Raw genomic sequence first — 22,607 nt, 5'->3', positions numbered from 1 at the left:
ATGCGGAATCCTTGCAAACTCCTAAAGAAGTAGAGGCACTGCCGTGCTCTCTTCATAAGGTCCTTCAAAATAATAACACCAAGGAATTTAAAGGTACTGACCCTCTCCACCTCTGAGCCTACGATGAGGACTGGCTCATGGACCGCTGGTTTCCTTCTCCTGAAGTCAATAATCAGTTCCTTGGTCTTGTTGTCGTTGAGTAAGAGGTTATTGTTACGGCACATCTCAGCCAGATTTTCAAACTCCCTCCTATATGCTGTTTCATCACCACCTTTGATTCAGCCTACAACAGTGGTGTCATCAGCAAACTTGAATATGGCATTAGGGCTGTGCATAGCCACATGGTCTTGAGTGTAAACTGAGTAGAGCAGGAGACTAAGCACACAGCCTTGTCATGCACCTGCACTGATGGAGATCCTGGACTGACTGTGGTTGCAAAGTGGAGAAATTGAGGTTCTTGATATTTACTGCTTATTTATTTATTATTATTATTTCTTTCTTTTCTATGTGCACAGTTTGTTGTCTTCTGCAGTCTGGTTGAATGCCAAAGTCAGGTGGTCTTTCATTGATTCTGCTATGGTTGTTATTTGATTATATACTTATTAAGTATGCCTGCAAGAAAATGAATCTCAGGGTTGTCGAAAGTGACATATATGTACCTTGACAATAAATTTGCTTTGAACTTTGAAAATATATGATATTAGGTATTTTTAATAATAAAATCAACATGCAAACTTGATTAGTGTACAACCTCAGTTGTGGGAAAGCTTTTAGAAACATCGATCTGTGATTTGATTAATAATCACTTGGAAGAAAATTGATTAATTAAGGCAACTGAGCACAGATCTATTTAAAAGTACAGAAGAGGTAGCAGCTAGGATTGATGAGGGTACTGCTGTTTATGTGGTGTGCTATAGAACCAAAAGTCCAGTAAAAATAAATTAGGTAAAGAAATAATAATCAAAAAGCTAATGAGTTTGTAAACTGATAAATCTCAAGGATCTGATCCACGTTCCAAATTTGAAAGAAATAGCTATGGGGGAATATAGATGTTTTGGTTGTAGTCTCCCAAAATCCCACAAATACTCAATGGATCCTGTGGTGGAAGTTTACCAAATGTGTTTCTTAAATGGAGAAAGAGAAAAGTTGCATGTAAACCTGATGATAACTTTTGGAAAATACTGGAATGTGCAATAATTGATGTTGTATCAGATTAATGAAATCATGATGCTGTATCAAATTAGAAATTAATGAAATGACTGAGCAGTGTCAGTGATTAACTAAATGGATTTTCTTGAGATTTTATATAGACACATGGTTGAGGAGAACCAGAGGATGTGGTACTTCTGGATTTTCTGAAGGCTGTCAGTCAAGCCCATGACATAATTTATAAATTAGAGCACATACATATCGTACTTTGGGTTGGGAGTTAGTTAATATGTTAAAATATAGTGGGTTCCTTCTCATATTTAACCATTTATGGTTAATGATGTTCTACAGCAATTGGGACTGATAGTCTATATGAGTAAAATCACATTTCAAAATTTTCTTATAACATAGAACAAAGTGGGATATGAACAATGCTCAGGCGTTATGGAGATACAGACCAGCTAAATGAAAGGACAACAGCATGCTAGAAAGAGTATAATGTTAGAAAATTATGAGGCTGTCTGGTAATAAAATGATAATTACTGCTTACCTTTTTAAAAGATGAGATATTTGGAATATGTTGATGTTCAAAGTTCCCTGGTATCCCTGTTGTCACTAAAGACCAACATGCAGGTGTAGCAGTCAAATAGCAAGGCAAGATTTAGTGTGCAGAACATCAGGTTTGAAAAGTTAATGAAAAGGAGTGCCGTCAGGTACATTTACATTACAGACATAGGTGTGCATATGTAAATTCAGTAGGTTGTACGGAAAGAACACAAGACCTAAAGAAATTATTCAACAATGAGGGTACGTAGAGGGGGGGAAAAAAACCTCTATAAGACAATATATTTGAAGACTAGGAAGTTAAGGTTCAGATCTTATAGTCATGGATCTGAGCATTTGTACTTAGTGTTATTTTCTGTTTCTATGTCCAGCCTTTTAATCCAGCTAACTATTTCTTGCATTGATTTCATAATCATTGACTATTTTTAAAATAAAGTATATTGTGTTATTAAATTCTTTCAGGTAAGTGATTATTTTCACAGTTGATTTTGTGAGGTGAGATATTAACTTAGAATTCTTTTGGTGACTATCATATGACATTTTTATCCTCAGATTGGCTGTCATAAAACTTTAATTGTACTGGAAAGGATACATTTTGCTAAATTGCTGAGCACTTTCATCAGGTTTTCTACAACATCGGTATTCAATTTTATTATGGTTTACTTACTTTCCTTTTGACAATTCCAGCTTCTTGTCCTTCATTGGTGGGAACTTATCTGACATTGGAAGCCATGCTATGCAGAGCGGTGTGAACACAGCATTGAAAAGCAATTCAATCGATACTTTAGCTCAACAATTTGATACAACAGTGCCAACACTCCAGATGATTATTGATGGATTGAAACAGCCTCGTGACTATGACATCAGAGCAGGTAATGACTTCCAGCAACAGTCTTGGGTTAGCCAATAATATGGCAATTATTTCTACTTGTAAATATCTGAATTTTTATAGAGGTGCAGAATAATTGGGAAATTTAAATTTGTAACTTGGTTTACTATTGTCAAGTGTGCTAAGGTACAGTAACAAGATTGTCTTGCATACTAACCATACAGATAATTCATTACAATGGTGCACTGGGGTCATACAAGGCAAAACAATAACAGAGTGCATGATAAAGTCTTACAATCACAAAGTATATTTCAGGTAGATAATAAGGCACAAGGTTGTAACAAGGTGGACTGTAAGGTCAGGAGTTCATCTTATCACACTGGAGAAACATCCAGTAGCCTTATAACAGCACGGAGAAACTGTCATTGAGCCTGGTGATACAAGATTCAGTCTTATGTCCTCTGTCCAATGGGAAGGAGGAGAAGAGAGCATATCCGGAGTGAGTAGGGTTTTTGATTATGCTGGCAAAGTATAGATAGAGTCCATGGAAGGAGACTGGTTTCCGTGATGTTCTAAGCTGTGTCTACAACTCTCTGTAGTTTCTTGTGGTCATAGGTAGTTCCCATACCATGTTGTGGTTCATCTAGCTAACATGTTTTGTATGGTGCATAAATAAGAATTGGTGAGGATCAAAGGAGGACATGGAAATTTCATTCGCCTACTTTATTATTATCAAGATATCTTTTGAAAAAGCTGTAATCACAAATTTACCACTATTGCCTGCTTGCATCGCTAATAATGGATGCTAATAGTCACACAATGTTTCTTGGTTTTAAATCTCAATCTGCTAGGTATGTTTCCCCCTTTTATCCATCTCAAGCAGTATTAACCTTGTGTCAGAATGAACAAGGCTTACTCTGTGGCTTAATGCAAAAAGGTACAAGGAAGACAATGGAACAAATTAATCTTGGGAAAGGATTCCTTATTTCTTTCATTACAAGTAGCAAAAATACTTTGCTAAATATACACCTTTATTTAGAAAAATTACTTCCTGTCTGAAATTCTGACGATCTTTTGGAGTGTGGCTTCTGTATATCTTCATCAGGTTTTAATTTTGTCTGGAAAGGATACATTATTTTTACACCATCCTTAAGTTTGGTTCTAAATGCCACTGAATGAATGTAATAATTACACTGTGTTTAATTTTGAGATTTAAACCAATTTGATGCTATTTCTGTTGAATTCCAACATTTGCCCCTAAACATCTACTTTCTTCCTTATGCTTGATCTGCGGGAATAACTGAGACAGGATCTTAAAATGTAATAGTGTTTCTTTTGCGGCTGATTTCTTTGCATTTAGAGGCTGTTAGATTTATTTAAAGGTCTTTTTCGAAGAGAAAGAGAAATGACCTTAATGGAATTAAACTATGTTCTCAGCGTCATATGTCTCTATTCTTCAAATGCTCTGCACATTTTAATTTTTGAAGGATATTTATGAAATTGTTTACACCACTTTTATTATGAGTCTATAGATTCCAAATATTAAAAAATGAATTAAAAAAAAAGTCCTTCTCCCACTTATTTACATCCTCTCCCCAGCCATCCCAACAATTGCCTGACCTTTTTGCCATTTTAAAATTTGTATTATCTAGATTACTGACTGTTTTACCTTCAAAACCTTGCTTCAATCTTCTCTTCACTCTTCTCTTCTTAAACTCAAATATTCTCAACCTTCTGTAATTGTAAGCGATATATTCTTACTTCTCTAGTTTTCCAGGAAACGAGTTCATCTTCCCTGGCCCCATTCTAGTACACTCTTTCTGAAGCCTTGACATCTTTCATGAAATGCGGCTTCCAGGACTAACATCAGAACTTAAGAAATAGGAGCAGCTGGAAGCCATCTGGCCTTTCGAGTCTGCTCCACTCTTCAATAAGGTCACCGCTGATCTGGCTGTGGACTCAACTCCACCAACTTTCCTTTACCCCATAACTCTTAATTCCCCTAATATGCAAACTATGTATTAAATAGCTTTTACTGGCTTGCTGGGTAGAGTATTACTCTCTGGAAAAAGCATTTCCTTCCCATCTCTGTCTAAATCTGCTCCCCCAAATCTGAAGGCTATGACCCCTAGTTCTAGTCTCAACTACCAATTGAAGCAACTTTCCTGTCTCTATTTTATCTACCTCTTTGATCATTTTTATGATTTAATAAGATCCGCTTGCATTTTTCTGAATTCCAGTGACTACAGTCCCAGGGAACTTAATCTCTCCTCAAAGACTAACCAGCCCGCTCATCTCCAGAATCAATTTGGTGAACCTCCTCTGCACCATTTCCAAAGCCAGAATATATTTTCTCAAACTGCATGCAGTACTCCAGGTGTGTCCTCACCAGTACACTGTTCAGTTGCAGCATAAGCTCCCTGCTGTTAAATTCAATCTCTCTAGTAATGAAGGCCTGCATTCTATTTGGCTTCATGACAACCTGTTACACTTGCAAACTAACCTTCTGCAATTCATGCACAAGCACTCCCAAGTCCCTTTGCATGACAGCATGCTACAGTCTTTCACTATTTAAATAATGATCTGATCTTCTATTTTTCCTTACAGAGTGACTTCACATTTACCCGCATTATGCTCCATCTGCCAGAACATTGCCCTCTAACTTAACCTATCAATATCTCTCTGCAGACTCCCTGCATCTGCTGCACAATTTGCTTTTCAATTCAGTTTGGTGTCATAGAAGTTTCTAATATGCTACTCTTAGTTCTGAAAACATTAATGTTTATCGTGATCAGTTGTGAGTCCAACACAGACCCCTGTAGCTCTCCACTCACAGCTGATTGCCATTCAGAGAAACACCCATTAATTCCAACTTTCTGCCTTCAATCAATCAATCTTCTATCCATGCTAATACATTACCCTCAACTCCATGCATCCTTATCTCATGGATATCTTTTGTGCAGCACCTTATTGAATGCCTTCTGGAAATGCAATGCACAATACTCTTCACTGAGGTCGAACCAACTGTTCATAATTATTGCGTTATTTCTTTGCTTTTGTGGTCACTGTCTCAAATTATAACAATTCATACTTTTCTAAAAGCTTCATCTGCTTGTCCAGTCACATTGATACACACTTTTGTGTTTAGCCGATTAGACTACTGTTATGTCATTTCAGGACTGCTTAAGAAAGGTATAAATCAGCTGCAGCTTGTTCAAGATGCAGCAGCAAGAATCTTAACCAAATAAAAAGAATATCTGAGCACATCTCACTGGTTTTGGCATCATTACACTGGCTGCATGTGTCCTTTAGGATCAAATTTAAAATATTGTTAATTTTATATATATAAAATATGTAGCTCCGACATTTATTTTGGAGTGTCTATCCCCTTACATCCCTAATTGTAATGTTTAGTCTGCAAATACTGGTTTGCTCAGTGTTCTTAGAACCTAGCATATAAAAGCTGGTGATGTGGCCTTTTGCTCTTATGCACCATATACTCTTCCGACTGATATACGCCAGGCTAGTACTGTGGAAAGTTTCAAAACACTTCTGAAAACCCACTTTTTAAATTTGGCCTTATTGTAGGATTACTTAATACCTGTTGAGGTTGATTACATTTATATAATTTGGTATATTTGATTGCATTTTGCTCTATATAATGTTTGTCTTACTATTTTTAATATTTGTCTCTTTTTTTTACTATATTGATTTATCTTTACAATCTATTTAAGCCTGCATCTTAATGTATGGAAGGTGCTCTATAAATAGTTATTATTTTTATTATTGAGATCTATATAGAAATCGCAGTCACTTTGTTCCTGCATTGTCTGTCCAGTTTTCCTTCCAAAACTTGTGTTCCTTGTTGTTTACAGCATTTTAAAGTTATGTCTGCTGACTCTGAATGTATATCTGAGTGTCTAAATCTAAGTTTTCATCCATATCTGTAAACTGTAAGCCTATAGACTTCAGCCACCAGTCCACTAAACCAACTCTTAAAGAGTTAACTGCTGAGAACCTTATCAGGTTGGATAGTAGAAAGCTGGTTGTCCAAGTTCAGTCTTGTATAAGCGCTTTTCCAGTTGTAAATTATTAATCAGCTTTCATTCTTTTAACTCATTCACATAAGTAAAAGCAAAGACACTGAGGATAATTTGGTATAATGCCCCAAAGGAGTGACTAGGATCTCCCCTACTTGAGATCATCATCGCCTGACACAGTGGCGATATGAAAATAATGTCAGCCCATGCTTGACTGTTGTCTGGAGCTCGCTGCATGCATGTATGGGCTACATCATATTCTGCGAAATTATAAAATGTGTGATTATTGGCAAGCAACCCCACTTCTGATCTTATGATAGACAGAGAATGTGTGGTGAAATAGTAGATTGGGACTAGGAGTCTGCCCTGAGGAAATCCTGCAATAAAGTGCTGATGTTGGGTTGATTGCCCTCCAACAATCACACCCATGGTTCTTCATGCAAGATATTACTCCAAGTGTTGGTATGTTTTCGATTGATGTTTTAACAGAGCTGCTGGAGGCTAGACTTAAGTCAAATGCTACTTTGATTTTAAATCCAGCTTCCCTTACCTCACCAAATTACTGTGTGCTATCTTCAAAAGTTTATTAATTGAAGTGCTATGATTATGTGTATTTTCCCATTCTCTATATTTTCACGCTCTGCAAAAGCAGAAACAAAGCTATTTGGCAATCTCTTTTTGAGTGCACATCAGTACTAATTGTGGAGTAATTTCATGCAAGGATATGAGAAGAAGCACAGGTTGGATTGCAGAGGGCAACATGTTATCTTTAAGCTATTGCTGGTGAGTTGCTTTCGTTTGTGCTTCCTTCCCATATCTAATTTCTGCAAGAATACTTGTACATTAATTTTTAACAAGTTGATATTTTGCTTCATCTCTTTGGCAGTGCTCCTACTGTTAACTGAAAGGCCATAAGAGTAGATTCAATATATTGTGTGGGATGATATTTGAGTGTTAAAGCAACTCCACCTTTGGAACGAAATGTTAAACAAAATCTGCTGGCTTGAGTAAATATAATCAAATAATTAAAATAGCACAACTAAATCCAAAATATGGGGGGGTTCATGCCACTGGGGTCTTCACCTACATGTGTTCATCAGCCAGCATAATTAAAACAAACTGCCTGATACTCTATCCATTTGCTCTGTACTATAAGTTCACAGCTGTGGTGTCCTTTCCTCAAAGAATAATGCAAGGAATGTTTTGCTTCTTTGCTGCAGCAGATCTTTCAGTTTAACAGACACCTATAACTTCTGTCCAGCCCCTGCACTTTCTCCCTCACCACTATTCAGGGCCCAATACTGTCCTCTCAGGTAAGACAACACTTCACCTGTGGGTCTGTCGGGATCAACTATATCCAGTAATCCTGGTGTGGCCTCTTCTACATTGGTGAGAAGTGACGTAGAGAAGGGGACCACTTCGACAAGCACCTTCATTTCGTCTGCCACAAAGGGCAAGTTTTCCCCGTATCCACCTATTTTAACCCTGCTTCTCATCCCCATTCTGACATGTCAGTCCATGACCACCTCTACTTCCATGCTGAGGCCACTCTTGGGAAAGAGGAGCAACATCTCATATTCCTTCTGGCTAGCCTCCATCCTGATTTCTCTAACTTCAGATAATTTCTACTCCTCACTTCTTCCATTCCCCATTTGGGCTCCTCTTTTACCCCTTCTCACCTGACCAGGCCCCTCCTCCCTTTTCTTCCATGGTCCACTCTCCTCAGATTCCTTTTTCTTCCGCCCTCTACCTCTTTAATCTATCATTTTCCAGCTTGTAGTCCTTCCTCTCCTCCCACTTTCTGAATCTGACTTCTACCGCCCCCTTCCTTTCTAGTCCTGATGAAGGGCCTCGGCCTGAAACGTTGACTCTTTATTCCTTTCCAGAGATCCTGCCTGACTTGCTGAGTTCCTCCAACACTTTGAGTTTGTCACTCTGGATTTCCGACATCTACAGAATCTCTTGAGCTTACGTACAGTGTAGTGTAACCTAACAGTTTTGTCTGGTGATACTCAACGCAGATTGGGAGACAACTTCACGAAGCACCCTTGCTCCACCCCCAACAAAAGTGGGATCTCCTTACCATAGAAACCATAGAAACTACAGCACAGAAACAGGCCCTTTGGTCCTTCTTGGCTGTGCCAAACCATTTTCTGCCTAGTCCCACTGACCTGCACACGGACCATATCCCTACATACACCTCCCATCCATGTATCTGTCCAATTTATTCTTAAATGTTAAAAAAGAAACTGCATTTACCACCTTGTCTGGCAGCTCATTCCATACTCCCACCACTCTCTGTGTGAAGAAGCCCCCCCAATGTTCCCTTTAAACTTTTCCCCCCTCACCCTTAACCCATGTCCTTGTAGCCATCCATTTCAATTCTGCTTTTCATTCCCATTCCAACATGTCAGTCCGTGGTCTCCTCTACTGCTGCAATGAGATCACACTCAGGTTGGAGGAACAACACCTTTTATTCCATCTGGGTAGTCTCCAACCTGATGGCGTGAACATTGAATTCTAGAAATTCTGGTAATTGCCCCCTTCACCAATCTCCATTCCTGTTTCACTCTCTCACCTGATCTCCTTACCCCTGCCCATCACCTCCCTCTTGTGCTCTTCCTCCTTCCCTTTCATCCATGGTATTCTACTTTCAGATTCCCTTTCCTCCAGCCCTTTGTGTCTTTCACCAATCAACTTCCCAGCTCTTTACTTCACCCCTCCCCCTCTCCCAGTTTCACCTATCTCCTACCATCTTGTACTTCTTCCCACCATCCTCCCACCTTCTTACTCTGACTTCTCATCTTTTTTTTCCCATTCCTCATGAAGGGTCTCAGTCCGAAACATCAACCGTTTACTCCTTTCCATAGATGCTGCCTGACTTGCAGAGTTCCTGCAGCATTTTGTGGATATAGTAGTATGTCCGTTACCCTTGAGCTGGACAAATGTCACATTCTGCCATATAAATGATTTCATGCTTTCACTGACTACATTGATTCCATGGCCAGGAAGGCTCAGTAGCACCTCCACTTCCTCAGGATGCTATAGAAATTTGGCGTGTGCCCTTTGATCCTCACCAGTGCAGCATAGAATGCATCCTATCTGGATGTATCACAATTTGAAACTGCAGTGTTGTGGACAAAGCTCAGCCTCTCCTCCATGGACTCTGTCTACACTTCTTGCTGCTTCGGTAAAGCAGCCAGCGTAATCAAAGATCCCATCCACCCCACACATTCTCCCATCTCCCCTTCCCAACAGGCAGAAGGTTCAAAAACCTGTGGGCTTATACCACCAGACTCAAGAACAGCTTCTAAACAAGACTACTGAATGATAAGATGGACTCTTGACCTCGTAATCTACATCACAAACTGGCTCCAATGTTCACTCTTTTTTTTTACACACAGCTGCATGAAACAACCTGAGCAGGAAATCTTTATATGGCCTGAAAACTGTGTAGGGGTTTAAGAAAATTTCAGCTGCATGGGAACAAAGGCTATGTGCGCGGGAGCATTTAAGTTTCTGCATGGCCGCACACCTACGTAGAATGGTGCCTGACACCTTACTGTCTGCCTGCTGTGCACGTTCTGTACTGGTACACTTTATACTGCATTCTATTATTGGTTTCCCTTGTACTACCTCAATGCACCATTGTAATGAATTAATCTGTATGGACAGGATGCAGGGTAAGTCTTTCACCGAATCTCAGTAGAAGTAATAGAGCAATTTACCAGTTTACCTATTTCACTTACCACGGTGATATAATGACAACTCGTGACACATCAGAACTCAGTAAAATATATTTACAGAGTGCTTTCCTTTTCCCTTTGCTTGTACATAATGTTTAAATATTCAGTGTCAGGGTATGTATTGAGGGAGATGGAGATTTACAAACTGCATTTTTTTACATAGTAACCACCTAAAGAGCAAACTGGCCAAGAAAACCATCAACCTATAAAAAAAAATTCCATTTTGACAAGCCTTTCCTTTTCTGTTTTTATAGTGAACTCAATATACACATTGAGCAAGTATTGAAATTGTTGCTAATGTGCCTTACTTTATGTTCCTGCACAGGATTTGATCAACATGATTTTAAAAGAAACATTGTCTCCATTGATGACTTGAAAAATGGAACTGTTCTGACTGGAAGAGTGGAAAATGCTACTCTTTTTGGGGTCTTTGTGGACATTGGTGTCGGTAGATCTGGTCTGATCCCTATTCGCTACATTACAGCAGCTAAGTTACCTGCATCTAAAAGACGTCGAAGCCTAGGCCTTGGCCCCGGGGAAAGGGTAGAAGTTAAAGTAATGGAGGTTGACCGTGAACGAAACCGTATCTCTTTGGATCTTATACGTGTTTTGTAAAAAAAAAAGGGAAGACTTTGATCAACTTCTTAGATGTGTCTTTTTCTCACAACTTTCATGGCAGCATCTGAAATTCAAAATTGTTCCCTTTTGATGTGGGATGTATTGCATATTTTATACTATATTTCACATTGTATCATCACCTCACTGAGTGTGTTTATTTTTCTTACACTTTGCAGAATTTCAGAAGCAGAATGTACCCTTTGCTTTTGGCAACTGAAGAGGAATTAGTCATAGTAAAGTGTCAGCCCGCACACTGCCTATTTGCCAGTTATAGAATAGGGATGGCAAAAGACACCTTTACGAGAATGAAGAATATACTGACCAACACTAAACTAGGCATGACAACCCGCCTCAGAGTACTGAAATGTTACATTTTTCCAGTTATGTTATATGGCTTAGGATGTTGGGCAATATCTAGTAACATGAAACGAATTGAAGCAGCAGAGATGTGCTTTTTGAGGAGGATGCAAAGAATATTATGGACGAAACGAATATCTAACGAGGATGTCATGAATAGAGCAAGCACAAAAAGAGAAATAATGTACAGTGGCATGCAAAAGTTTGGGCACCCCGGTCAAAATTTCTGTTACTGTGAATATCTAAGCGAGTGTAGCCCCCCCTTGGCCACCCTCAGGGTCGCTCGGCTCGCTGTCGTCTAGGGAAACAGCCCTCAGCCCCGCCAAACTGGGTAATTTGTTTGTGTGGATGCTGTGTGATGTACCCCACCCCGCCCAAATAACAGACAATACACCAGATACGATTAAACGATTTACAGTTTATAGATATTACTGGAACTATATAATTAAGAGAGAATAAAATGTAAAAGGAAAATAAAAGGCGCCACACTTATCAAAGTTCAATCTCTTTGTGCACAAAACAGTTGGAGCTCAAGGACCACTTTCTTCACCCTGCGACCCCTCGGACCACCTCGACCGGCCACCTGGGACCAACAACGGTGGTTGACCAGACGCTCCACACGAGTCCGTCTCCGTCTCCTCTCCTCGCCGAACGCCCTCCTCGGGGTCCGACCCCGTTAGCGGACATCACAGCACCTCGTTCATCCTCTGTCTTGCTCTCCCGCCTTCTGCCCCAAAACCCCGCGCATACAGTATCTTCAAATAAACCAAAAACGTAACAACTATCCCAATTGGTTAATAACATATTTCTTATCACACTCTATACCAAAACAAGCTGCTAGCGCAAACTTTCTCAGCGTTTAACACAACAAAGCCGCATTCCCCAGATTAACATAACAAAGACGCCATTTTAATTAGCCTCCGCAGTAACATAAAAGTCAAAACCCCCTTCCACGAGTAAAAGATAAACTGATTTCGAAAAGGCATAAAGCTAAAGACGACACATTTCTTTAATATTTTAAGCAAGAAAACTTCTTTATTTCCATCTTTTACAGTTTCAAAATAACAAAAAAGGAAAAGGGTCTAAAGCAAAAATTTGGGCACCCTGCATGGTCATTCAAAATTTCCATTCAAAAGGTTCAAAGGAACATCTAAACAAGCCTGATGTATTTTGGAAGCAAGCCCTGTGGACTGATGAAGTTAAAATAGAACTGTTTGGCCGCAATGAGCAAAGGTATGTTTGGAGAAAAAAGGGTGCAGAATTTCATGAAAAGAGCACCTCTCCAACTGTTAAGCACGGGGGTGGATCGATCATGCTTTGGGCTTGTGTTGCAGACTGTGGCACTGGGAACATTGACTGGTAGAGGGAAGAATGAATTCAATTAAATACCAGCAAATTCTGGAAGCAAACATCACACCGTCTGTTTAAAAAAAAAGCCAACAGGATAATGATCCTAAACATACCTCAAAATCCACAATGGACTACTTCAAGAGGCACAAGCTGAAGGTCTCGGCCTGAAACGTCGACTGTACCTCTTCCTAGAGATGCTGCCTGGCCTGCTGCGTTCACCAGCAACTTTGATGTGTGTTGCTTAAATTTCCAGCATCTGCAGAATTCCTGTTGTTTGCGTTTTTAAAGATGGAAATAAAACAGTTTTCTTGCTTAAAATATTAAAGAAATGCGTTGTCTTTAACTTTATGCCTTTTGGAAATCAGTTCATCTTTTACTCGCTTAGCTATTCACAGTAACAGAAATTTTGACCAGGAGTGCCCAAACTTTTGCATGCCACTGTATGAGATCATGAAAAGGCAACATAACTTCATTGGGCGTGTGATTAGGAAAGAGGAGTTAGAATGCACAGTAATTATGGGAAAGATTGAAGGGAAGAAAGCAAGAAGAAGGCAAAGACAAATGATGATGGAGACAGCAGCCAGAGAACTGGAAATGAATGCCAATGAATTGATCACTTGACCTGAAACAGGAGTTTGTGGGCCATGGCAGTCAAAGCTCAAACTGGGCACGGCACCTGATGATGATGATGATTTGCCGGTTGGAACAAGCCTGCAGCATCCACTGAATTATTTTGGGATTTACCAATTAGTAAGTTCCAGGATTGATTCTGAGCAATTCCAAATTGATAGCGGTACACTCTTAAGAAATGCATCTAATCTTCTGCATGGGAATTTTTATTGCCAAATTTAGAATTTATTTTTTTAAAGAAGTTCAAACTTAACAAAGTCATATCTATGAACCTAACTTTGTGATTTATGATACTTCAAAGGGATGCTGTTGTCTAATTTTTTTCTGAAATTTGGTACATTTCAAAATCACTCAAAATAAATCATCCAGATCCTTATTGCTTTATTGATGCTTGGCAATAAAAGACTTTTAGATGCAACCCAATTGTTGCTGCTGCTCCAAGCTGGATCAAGAATCAATTAATTTGGCTCTGTCGATTCAGAATTGGCTTGCCTACAGAAGGCAGAGGGTGGTTGTGAATGGAGCGTATTCTTCCTGGAGTGATCCCACAGAGATCTGATACGGGACCCCTGCTGTTTGTGATTTTTATAAGTGTCTTGGATGAGGAAGAGGAAGTGTGGGTTAGTTGGTTTGCAGATGATACAAAGGTGGGTGGAGTTGTAGATGGTGCAGAAGGTAGCTGTAGGTTATAACGGGACATTGACAGGATGCAGGATGCAGAGACAGGTTGAGAAATGGCAGATGCAATTCAACCCAGAGAAGTGTGAGGTGATTTCCTTTGCAAGGTCAAATTTGAAGGCAGAATATAGGGCTAATGGCAGGATTTTTAGCAGTCTGGAGGAACAGAGAACTTTTGGTATGTACATGCATTGATCCATCAGAGTTGCCATGCAAATGATAGGGTGGTTAATGATGTTTGATGTGCTGGTCTTCATTAATCAGGGGATAGAGTTCAAGAACACTGAGATAATGCTCCAGCTCTATAAAAACCTGGTCAGACCACATTTATAAATTTGTGCTCAGTTCTGGTTGGCTCATTATAGGAAGGGTGTTGATACAACACTTGGCGGCACGGGAGGTCGTTCCTACCTGTGGCCATCGAACGTGCAGCTCCTCCTGTGGAGGGTCAGACACCCTGAGCCAGTTGACTGGTCCGGGACTTATTTTCCATCTGGCATAGTTTTGCATTTTGTTGTTTGATTGTTGGGGTTTTTTGTATTGCTATATTTACGCTCTATTCTTGGTTGGTGCAGCTGTAACGAAACCAAATTTCCCTCAGGATTAATAAACTATATATCTATCTATCTATCTATCTATATAGGAGCGATGTAGAGACAGAGTAGAGGGGATTTACTTGGATGCAACTTGGTTTAGAGAGCATGTATTATTAAGATAAGTTGAGCAAACTAGGGCTTTTCTCTTTGGAGCAAAGGAAGATAATAGGTGACTTGATAGAGGAGTACAAGATGATAAGTGGGGCATATTTCAAGTGGATAGCCAGAGAATTTATTCCCAGAGCGGAGTTGGTAAATACAAAGAGCATAATTTTAAGGTGATTGAAGGAAAGTATATGGGGAATGTGAAAGGTACGTTTTTTCACACAGAGTGTGATGAATGTGTGGAGGTGCTTTACTAGGGGTGGTGTAGAGACAGACACATTAGGGGCTTTTTTAGATAGGCATATGGATGATGGTAAAATGGAGGGGTATGTAAGATGGAAGGAGTGATTTTAGAGTAGGTTAAAAGGTCAGCACAAAATTGCTGGCTGAAGGGCCTGTACTGTTCTGTGGTGTTCTGTGTGCTAAATGCAAACTGAACTGTTTCAAGAAACAGTATTCTCCTGAATATCTTGGATTGGTTTGTTATGCACATCACAATTATTTTGACGTAACCAAAATCAGTTCCATGACTCCAGGTGTAATGTTTGCTTATTCACGGGCTTTTCAGATTCAAGATGTTTCCCAGTTTATTGACAACTGTGTGCAAGTTTTTGTAGCTCTAGCAGTTTTTTTTCTTTCTTCACACTCAATGGATGAGATATGTAATTGGTAGATGTTCAGTGCTTTACAGATTCATGGAGTCATTCTTTCAAACTTAAGTTTATTTCATGAAAAAAACTTGCCCAGCTATGATTTGAATCACATTTTACATTTCTTTGCATCATATCAATTTAGAGCAAGAGATTTTTATCTTATTAAACACGTCTGATTGTAAAATTATAACTTATTTCAGCGCCTAAGCATCACCTACATCACGTTCAGTTATAGATTAAATACATAGCAAAGATTTCTTGAAAATTTTTAGTTAAAATTGTGTCCATAATTTTCATTATGTGCCCTATTTCTAATGGGAAGTAGTTACAAGGAAGTTTATCTTCTTTCTTTGCTGTACTGAAAAAGAAATATAACTTTAGTACTCAGAGTCAGCATTCTGATCATTTTCTAAGGTAAACACGTTTCAATACAATAACTGCCAAAATAGTTTTTTAGAATCTAAATCTTTGATTTATATGAAATTTTTATCATTTGATTTATTTGAAATCTAATTTCATTTAGATCTTAGTTATTCTAAAATCAATGAATAACACACCTTATAAAAAAAAAACAAGTTTATCCACAAGGTAGTACCTGGAGTAAAATATTGCTGCAGGATTTAACTGTTAAGGATGAATACTTTTAAATACAGATGAACTCCAAACCATAACTTTGTTTATTTGTTTGTGGGGAAAGTAAAAATACTTCTGGACCACCATTGTAGAATTAATAGATCAGTGATCCATTCCAGCAATTTTGTCGGCTTTAATCCAAAATATCATACTGCCAGAACACATATGAAACAGGCTTATAGGAATGTAGACCTTTATTGAAAGAGGATCTAAGTGCAAGAATAAAGATTCCTTATGACAATTATATAGGATTGTGATGAGAGAACAACTAAATTATGATGAACAACTTTGGTCTCCTTATTTGAAAGAAGCATGCATTTGCTGTAAGACAGAGGTTCGTTACAAGTGTGAATGTAGTGGCAAGAAAAGATTCACTAAAATAGTTCCTGTGATGCTGTGTTTGTCCCTTAAGGAGAGATTGAGTAGATTATGAATAGAAGAAATAACACTAAATTTATTGACACATACAAAATTCCTGATTGGTTCAACATGGTAAATACAAGGAGGATATTATAGACAAGGAGTCCAGAACTAGGGATTATAATAAATACAAAGAAATATATTATTTTATAAAGTTGTGAACTTATAAATTCTTTGGAGGGTTGTGAAAGCTCAGCCATTGATTGCATTCAAAATCAAAATTAACATAGATTTTGGATATTAAAGAAATATGGAATGGGGCAGTAAATAGTGTTGAAGTAGAAGACTTATCACAATCTCGTTGAATAGCAGAGCAGGTTGCGGGGGCAAATACACAGTTCCTGACCCTATTTTTTATGTTTGTGTGTTCTTATTTTTGTAATGATTGATTTCTCAGGTCATTTGTTGTTCCCAGTACCTTGTCTTGAAAAGTTTTATCCTTTACATGCAAAAGCAATGCCTCTTCTCTGTGCCACTGTTTCCTACAAAAGTAAATCTACCTGATTACTGCTGAGCAAGGTTCAGGTGTGGGAGCTTGTTGTGTTCACTCACCAATAACTACTAATGAGACCCGAAGCCAAGCGATAAAACAAAGCCGGGACACAAAATGAACCTTTTTTCAGTCAAACCACACAACTACAGCAATCTCAAAACTCAACAGTATGTCCCAAGCATGACTGTTTAAATGGTTTACCCAAGAACATTTGTGACATTGATGGGAACAATGGTCAATCAGTGAGCGTCAGGCTGAGATTGGTTGTCAGCTATCAATAGGTGTTGGTTGTTTCGGCTCACTGTAACAGAGTTGCTGCTTTCAGATCAAATGATCTCCAGAAATTGGCCAGTTCAAAATACCGTCCCTGACACTCCCAACTATTTTTTTTCCAGGAATAAATTCAAAGGACTGTAGTGCACTGGATCGAAAGAGGCAGCAGTGGGTTATAAACTCAGATAGCTCCATCGCAGGCACAACTCTCCTCATGATCAGCGACAGCTTCAAAAGGAGATGCCTCAAGAAAGTGGCATCCATCATTAAGGACCCTCCCCATATGGGACAATGCCTTGTTCTCATTACTACTATGGATAAGGAGGTATAGGAGCCAGAAAACCCACACTCAATATTTTAAGAACAACTTCTTCCACTCCACCATCATGGTGTTCACTGTCCATGAACACTACCATGACATTCCTCTTTTACACTGTTTGCTTATTATAACTTATAGTATTTTTTGTCTTGCACTATATCACTGCCACAAAAATAACAAATTTCATGACATATGTCGGTAATTAATAACCCTGCTTCTGATTCTCACTTCTCCCAGTCGAAAATCAACAATGTTGAGGCCCTAGTCTACACACTCTTTCAGCTACACTGGGTTGGTCACAGCATTTGTTTCATGAAATCTCAGACATGGAACAGACACTATACCATCTCTGTCATGGGATGTGATTACCAGACAGATAGAAGAAATGTTTCTCGGAACTCATGGCCACTTCAAGTAGAAAAACTGCATTCAGAAGTGTGTGAAGAATCTCAATACCATTAGTCAGGGGAGGACCATTTCACTATTTAACCAATCGTCACACCCAATTGGCCATCACATCCCTCATGGAAAGGTCTTCTACTTACACTATGACATTTATACCTACCTCAGAATCCACATGACCAAAATTAAAATGTCATTTTTGAACACAAGGGAATGCCTAAGATGATAAACTACAATCCAATGCCAGGGTGGTTGGTATTTGATGATACAGCAGATGCTAAAGTGTTAAGAGTGAACAAAAATAGTAACAGTTTTAATATGACAACTCATTAGTTATATTTTCAATAAAAATAGAGTTCTCATAATTTGAGGTATAATATTGACACAAAAATAGGCTTAACAGACCCATTAATATTGCTTAAGTTCCACAGAAGACATCTATCTCTCTTTATCTAATTCTCAACATATCCACTTCCTTTTCCTTTTCCTGCGTATTAAGCTTCCTCTTGATCACCTCTATACTCAACAATATCACTATTTGATATTTGTAATCATCTTTCTTACTGTCTCCTGCACTATCCTCTCCCATCTCTCCAAATCCACCCAAACCAAGTCTTTCATAATCTTAAACATGATCAGGTCTCCCTTCAGTTTTCTCCTTCTAGAAATTTGTCAGAGCTCATTCAGCCTCTTTTAGTAGGGTTTGATCTCTCAGTTTTTGGATTTAGGCACCCTGCTGTCTCGTGGGCAAAGAGACCTCCTAATCATTAAACGCCAAACCACCTCAACTGATGAATCAATGCTTTGCCATGTTGAACAACATTTGAAAGAGGCACATAGGGTCACCATGACAGAATGAACTTGATGTGGGGAACTTTAATGTCAGTCCCTGAGGATGACTTAGTGGCAACAATAGAGATAAAAGATGGCCAAATCACTATGGACATTGCTGCCAGGTTGGGGCTGTGGGAAAAAACAACACAAAGAATAAATTTACAGCACTTCATGACCTGCTGTAATATTGCTCAAAGTGACACTTTGTGGTCCTAGCCTGGAATAAGTGCATCATCACATTGATGGCATCTTCCGTTGTGTTTTGAGGTCCTAATTGTGATAAATAGGATAGTTTCAAAGCATGTTGCAGCTCAGAAGTAATAGCCTTGAGATGCTGTGACCATCAACAGCAGTAGAAATACATGGTACTGCTGCCTCTAACCTCTGGCCCCAGCACATCTTGCATTCCATTATGACAATCAAGCAATCAGTACTGCTGCTGTGATGAGTGCAGAAGAGGAACCCTAATTGTGGAAGTAATTTGGTGAAGCTAAACAGCAAAACTGTATGGAGTAGACAGCTAAGGAATCCATGCATTTCAATCACCTCTGATTGTGAATGATTGAAAGAGAAAGAGATAGATACTTTATTGATTCCTAAGGAACTTACAGAGTCACAGTGGCATTACAAGTGTACAGATATACGAGTATACAAATATTAGAAGAGGAGTAAGAAAGAATAAAAAATAAGTTACCTCAAACAGCCTAACAGAAGGGGATCTTCAGTTCCCTGGCTATAAGTTGACTCATTATAGAGCCTAATGGCCAAGGATAAAAATGACTTCATATAGCGCTCTTTGGAGAAGCACAGATGTCTTAGTGTATTACTAAAAGTGCTCCTCTGTTCAGCCAAAGTGGCATGCAGAGGGTGAGAAACATTGCCCAGAATTGCCAGGATTTTCTGTAGGGTTCTTTGTTCTACTACAGCCTCTAGAGTGTCCAGTTTGACTCCTATAATGGAGCCAGCCTTTCTAATCAGTTTATTGAGCCTGTTGGCATCACCCATGTTGATGCCATTGCCCCAGCACACCACCGCATAGGTGATTGTTCTGGCAACAATAGGCTGGTAGAACATGTGAAGGTGAGGCTTGTATACTCCAAAGGACGTCAGTCTCCTCAGGAAATAGAGGCGACTCTGGCCCTCCTTGTACACAGCCTCTGTGTTGGTGCTCAGCTCAAGTCTGTCATCCAAGTGCATCCCCAGGTACTTGTAGGTACTCATTACATCCACGTCCTCACCACCAATAGTAATGGAGCAGTGCAGGCATAGTCTTCCTAAAGTCAATCATCATCTCCTTTGGCTTAGTGATGTTGAACTGCAGATGATTCAGCTCCCAGCATTTGACTAAGTCCTCCACCAGGGCCCTGTATTCATCCTCCCATCCTCCCTTTATACACCCAACTATTACTGAGTCATCAGAGAATTTCTGCAGATGACATGACTCAGTGTTGTATCTAAAGTCAGAGGTATACCATGTAATAGGAAGGGAGCCAATGCAGTCCCCTGTGGGGCCCAGTGCTGCTTATAGCCATGTCTGCCACACAGCTCTGAAGCCACAAACTGTGGTCTGCTAGTCAGGTAGTCCATATTCCAGGATACAAAGTAAGTGTCAACCTGCATTGAACGGAGCTTTCTCCCTGCAGTGAGGACTGTATGGTATTGAAGGCACATGAGAAATCAAAAAACATGATCCTCACAGTGCTGCCCTGCTTATCCAAATGGGAGGAGGTGCTGTTCAATAGATAGATGACAGCATTATTGACTTCAATGTGGATAATTCAGGAATTAGAGGGTAGTTGCAAAAAAATCACCGGCCTCAACAATGGTATAGCCCAGGCTGTGAGTTCTCATGATAAGGCTGAAGAATTTGCAGCCATGTTCTGCGAGGAGTAGTGAGTGCATGGTACATTTAAGCTTCCACCTGAGATCCCTTCTATCACAAAAACAAGCTTACAGTCAATTCAATTCACTCCACATGACATTGAAAGCTTCTGAGAGTGCTGGATGCAGAAAGTAACTGTAGGACTGGACTACATCCTAAATGTAGTACTGAAAACAGAACTATACATATTGTTCCTGTATAGTTTCAACACTGGTATCAGGTATGTCCTGTTCTCAAAAAGCATGAAAAATTCAAACTGCCTAATTATTTCTCAATTAATCTTTTCTCAGTCATCAGCAAGTGTTGGAAGATGTTATCAAGTGGCAATTGTTCTCCAAAAAATTGCTCACCGATGCTCAACTTAGATTTCACCAGAATAACTTGCTTTCCGACATCTTCACAGCTTTAGTCCTAACATGGACCAGAGAATTCAATACCAGAGGTGAGATGAAAGTGACTACACTGTCAAAAGCCAGCCTTTGATTAAGTGCACATGCATCAAGAAGTCTTGATGGAACTGAAGTTAGAGGAAATTAAAGATGTAAATGCTCCATTGGCTGGAGTGCTACCTTTTACAAAGGAAATTCATGTGGTCAAAACACCCCAGCCTCAGTATATCACTGCAGAATTTCTTCTGGGCATTGCCCTGGGCCTAACCATCTTCACTTACTTCCTTCCATCATTGGATCAAACATAGGGATTTTCATTGATAATTGCACAATTTTTACTCTCAATTCACCACTCCTCAGTAAATAAAGCAGTCCAGGCTCGAACGCCTCTTAGATGAGTCAGCACTTGAATGGGAGATGGTAAGTGGCTAGTAACATTCATATAAGTACCAGACAATCACTATCTCTAGTAATAGACACTTGCTTTTGGTATTCAATGACATTTCCACTGAGTCGCTCAGCATTAGTATTCTTCGATCACCATTAAGAAGCAAATACAATGACATTACTACAGGAAGAGATTGGAAGATAGCTGTCCTGCAGAGAGTGACTCCATCGTCTTCAAAGCCTTCCATCATCTACAATGCACTTTGGGAGTATGATGCAATACTCTCCACTTATCTGGACATATGCAACACTAAACCACACTTGAGAAGTGCCACATTATCTAGTCCAATGGCCACTTACCTACCTCAGTATACATATATTTCTTCCATCACTGACATATGTCCACTGTAAATATTACTGACAAATTGCTTTGAAGCCACTTGCTAAGAATTCTCCATATTCATCTCTGAAACACATTTCCTCTCCCAGCAAGTAGGTCAAGGCTCGCAGTCCTACGGGAACATACTGTAGTAGTTCAGAGTATCCAGCTCATTCAACCTTCTGAAAGATCCTCTGCAATAGTCGTTTGGAGTAGCATCACCAATACTACAGGGATTCAGGAAGGCATCTCTCCACCACCTTCTCATCAGCAATTAGGGGTAGGCAACACGTTCTGACCCTGCCAATACTGTACAGGTTCCAAAAGATGATTAAATTCTTCGTCTAACATTACATGACACTTTCTCCTTTGAAAGTGAAGTTAGAGGTAACATCATAAAATAAATGTAAACTTCCAATGTAATAATTAAAGAAGCAGATGTGTAGGGAGATTAGCTAACTGTACAGAAAGAAGATTGAAGAAAGGAAATGCAATCGTCCTCTCTTAATCCACAAACAAGACTTGATTTTAATTTGGAGGGTGTAGAAAATTATTGAATAAAAATAACATATACCCAACCCCCACAAGGCAAGCGGCTCAGAAGAGGTTAAATTAGAGGGGTCATAGTGACTGTTTGATGAATATCCTTTGAAGATAAATTATCAGGGTCCTAATCCAAGATGAAGGAAATGAAGCAGATGTGCCTCAGATCAGGGCTCCACCCACCTCAGCTACAGGTTGTTGCTACTGCCAGAATGATTTATCCTTCTCTCAAAAGAATAATTATGGCCAAATCACATGATCCTACATACCTTCCCTTCCTGTTTTACCCATAATAATATTGCAAGAAATCCACAGGTCAAGCACACCTATTGCCTATC

At 39.3% G+C, this 22,607-nt stretch overlaps 1 protein-coding gene across 3 annotated transcripts in view; it reads left to right on the top strand.

Annotated features, from left to right (window-relative positions):
* srbd1 (S1 RNA binding domain 1) overlaps window positions 1-16,832 on the top strand; it is a 319,766-nt gene extending 302,934 nt beyond the window's left edge. For all 3 annotated transcript variants that reach the window (XM_063055672.1, XM_063055670.1, XM_063055671.1), the window contains exons 21-22: window positions 2,401-2,585; window positions 10,654-16,832. In XM_063055672.1, coding sequence (XP_062911742.1) covers window positions 2,401-2,585; window positions 10,654-10,943 — 475 coding nt within the window. In that variant the 3' untranslated portion in view covers window positions 10,944-16,832. The remainder of the gene's footprint in view (window positions 1-2,400; window positions 2,586-10,653) is intronic.
* Window positions 16,833-22,607: the final 5,775 nt, after the last annotated feature.

Source organism: Mobula hypostoma, chromosome 8 (genome assembly GCF_963921235.1).
Source record: "Mobula hypostoma chromosome 8, sMobHyp1.1, whole genome shotgun sequence".
Taxonomy (NCBI): domain Eukaryota; kingdom Metazoa; phylum Chordata; class Chondrichthyes; order Myliobatiformes; family Myliobatidae; genus Mobula; species Mobula hypostoma.
This window is presented reverse-complemented; position numbering and strand designations above follow the sequence as displayed.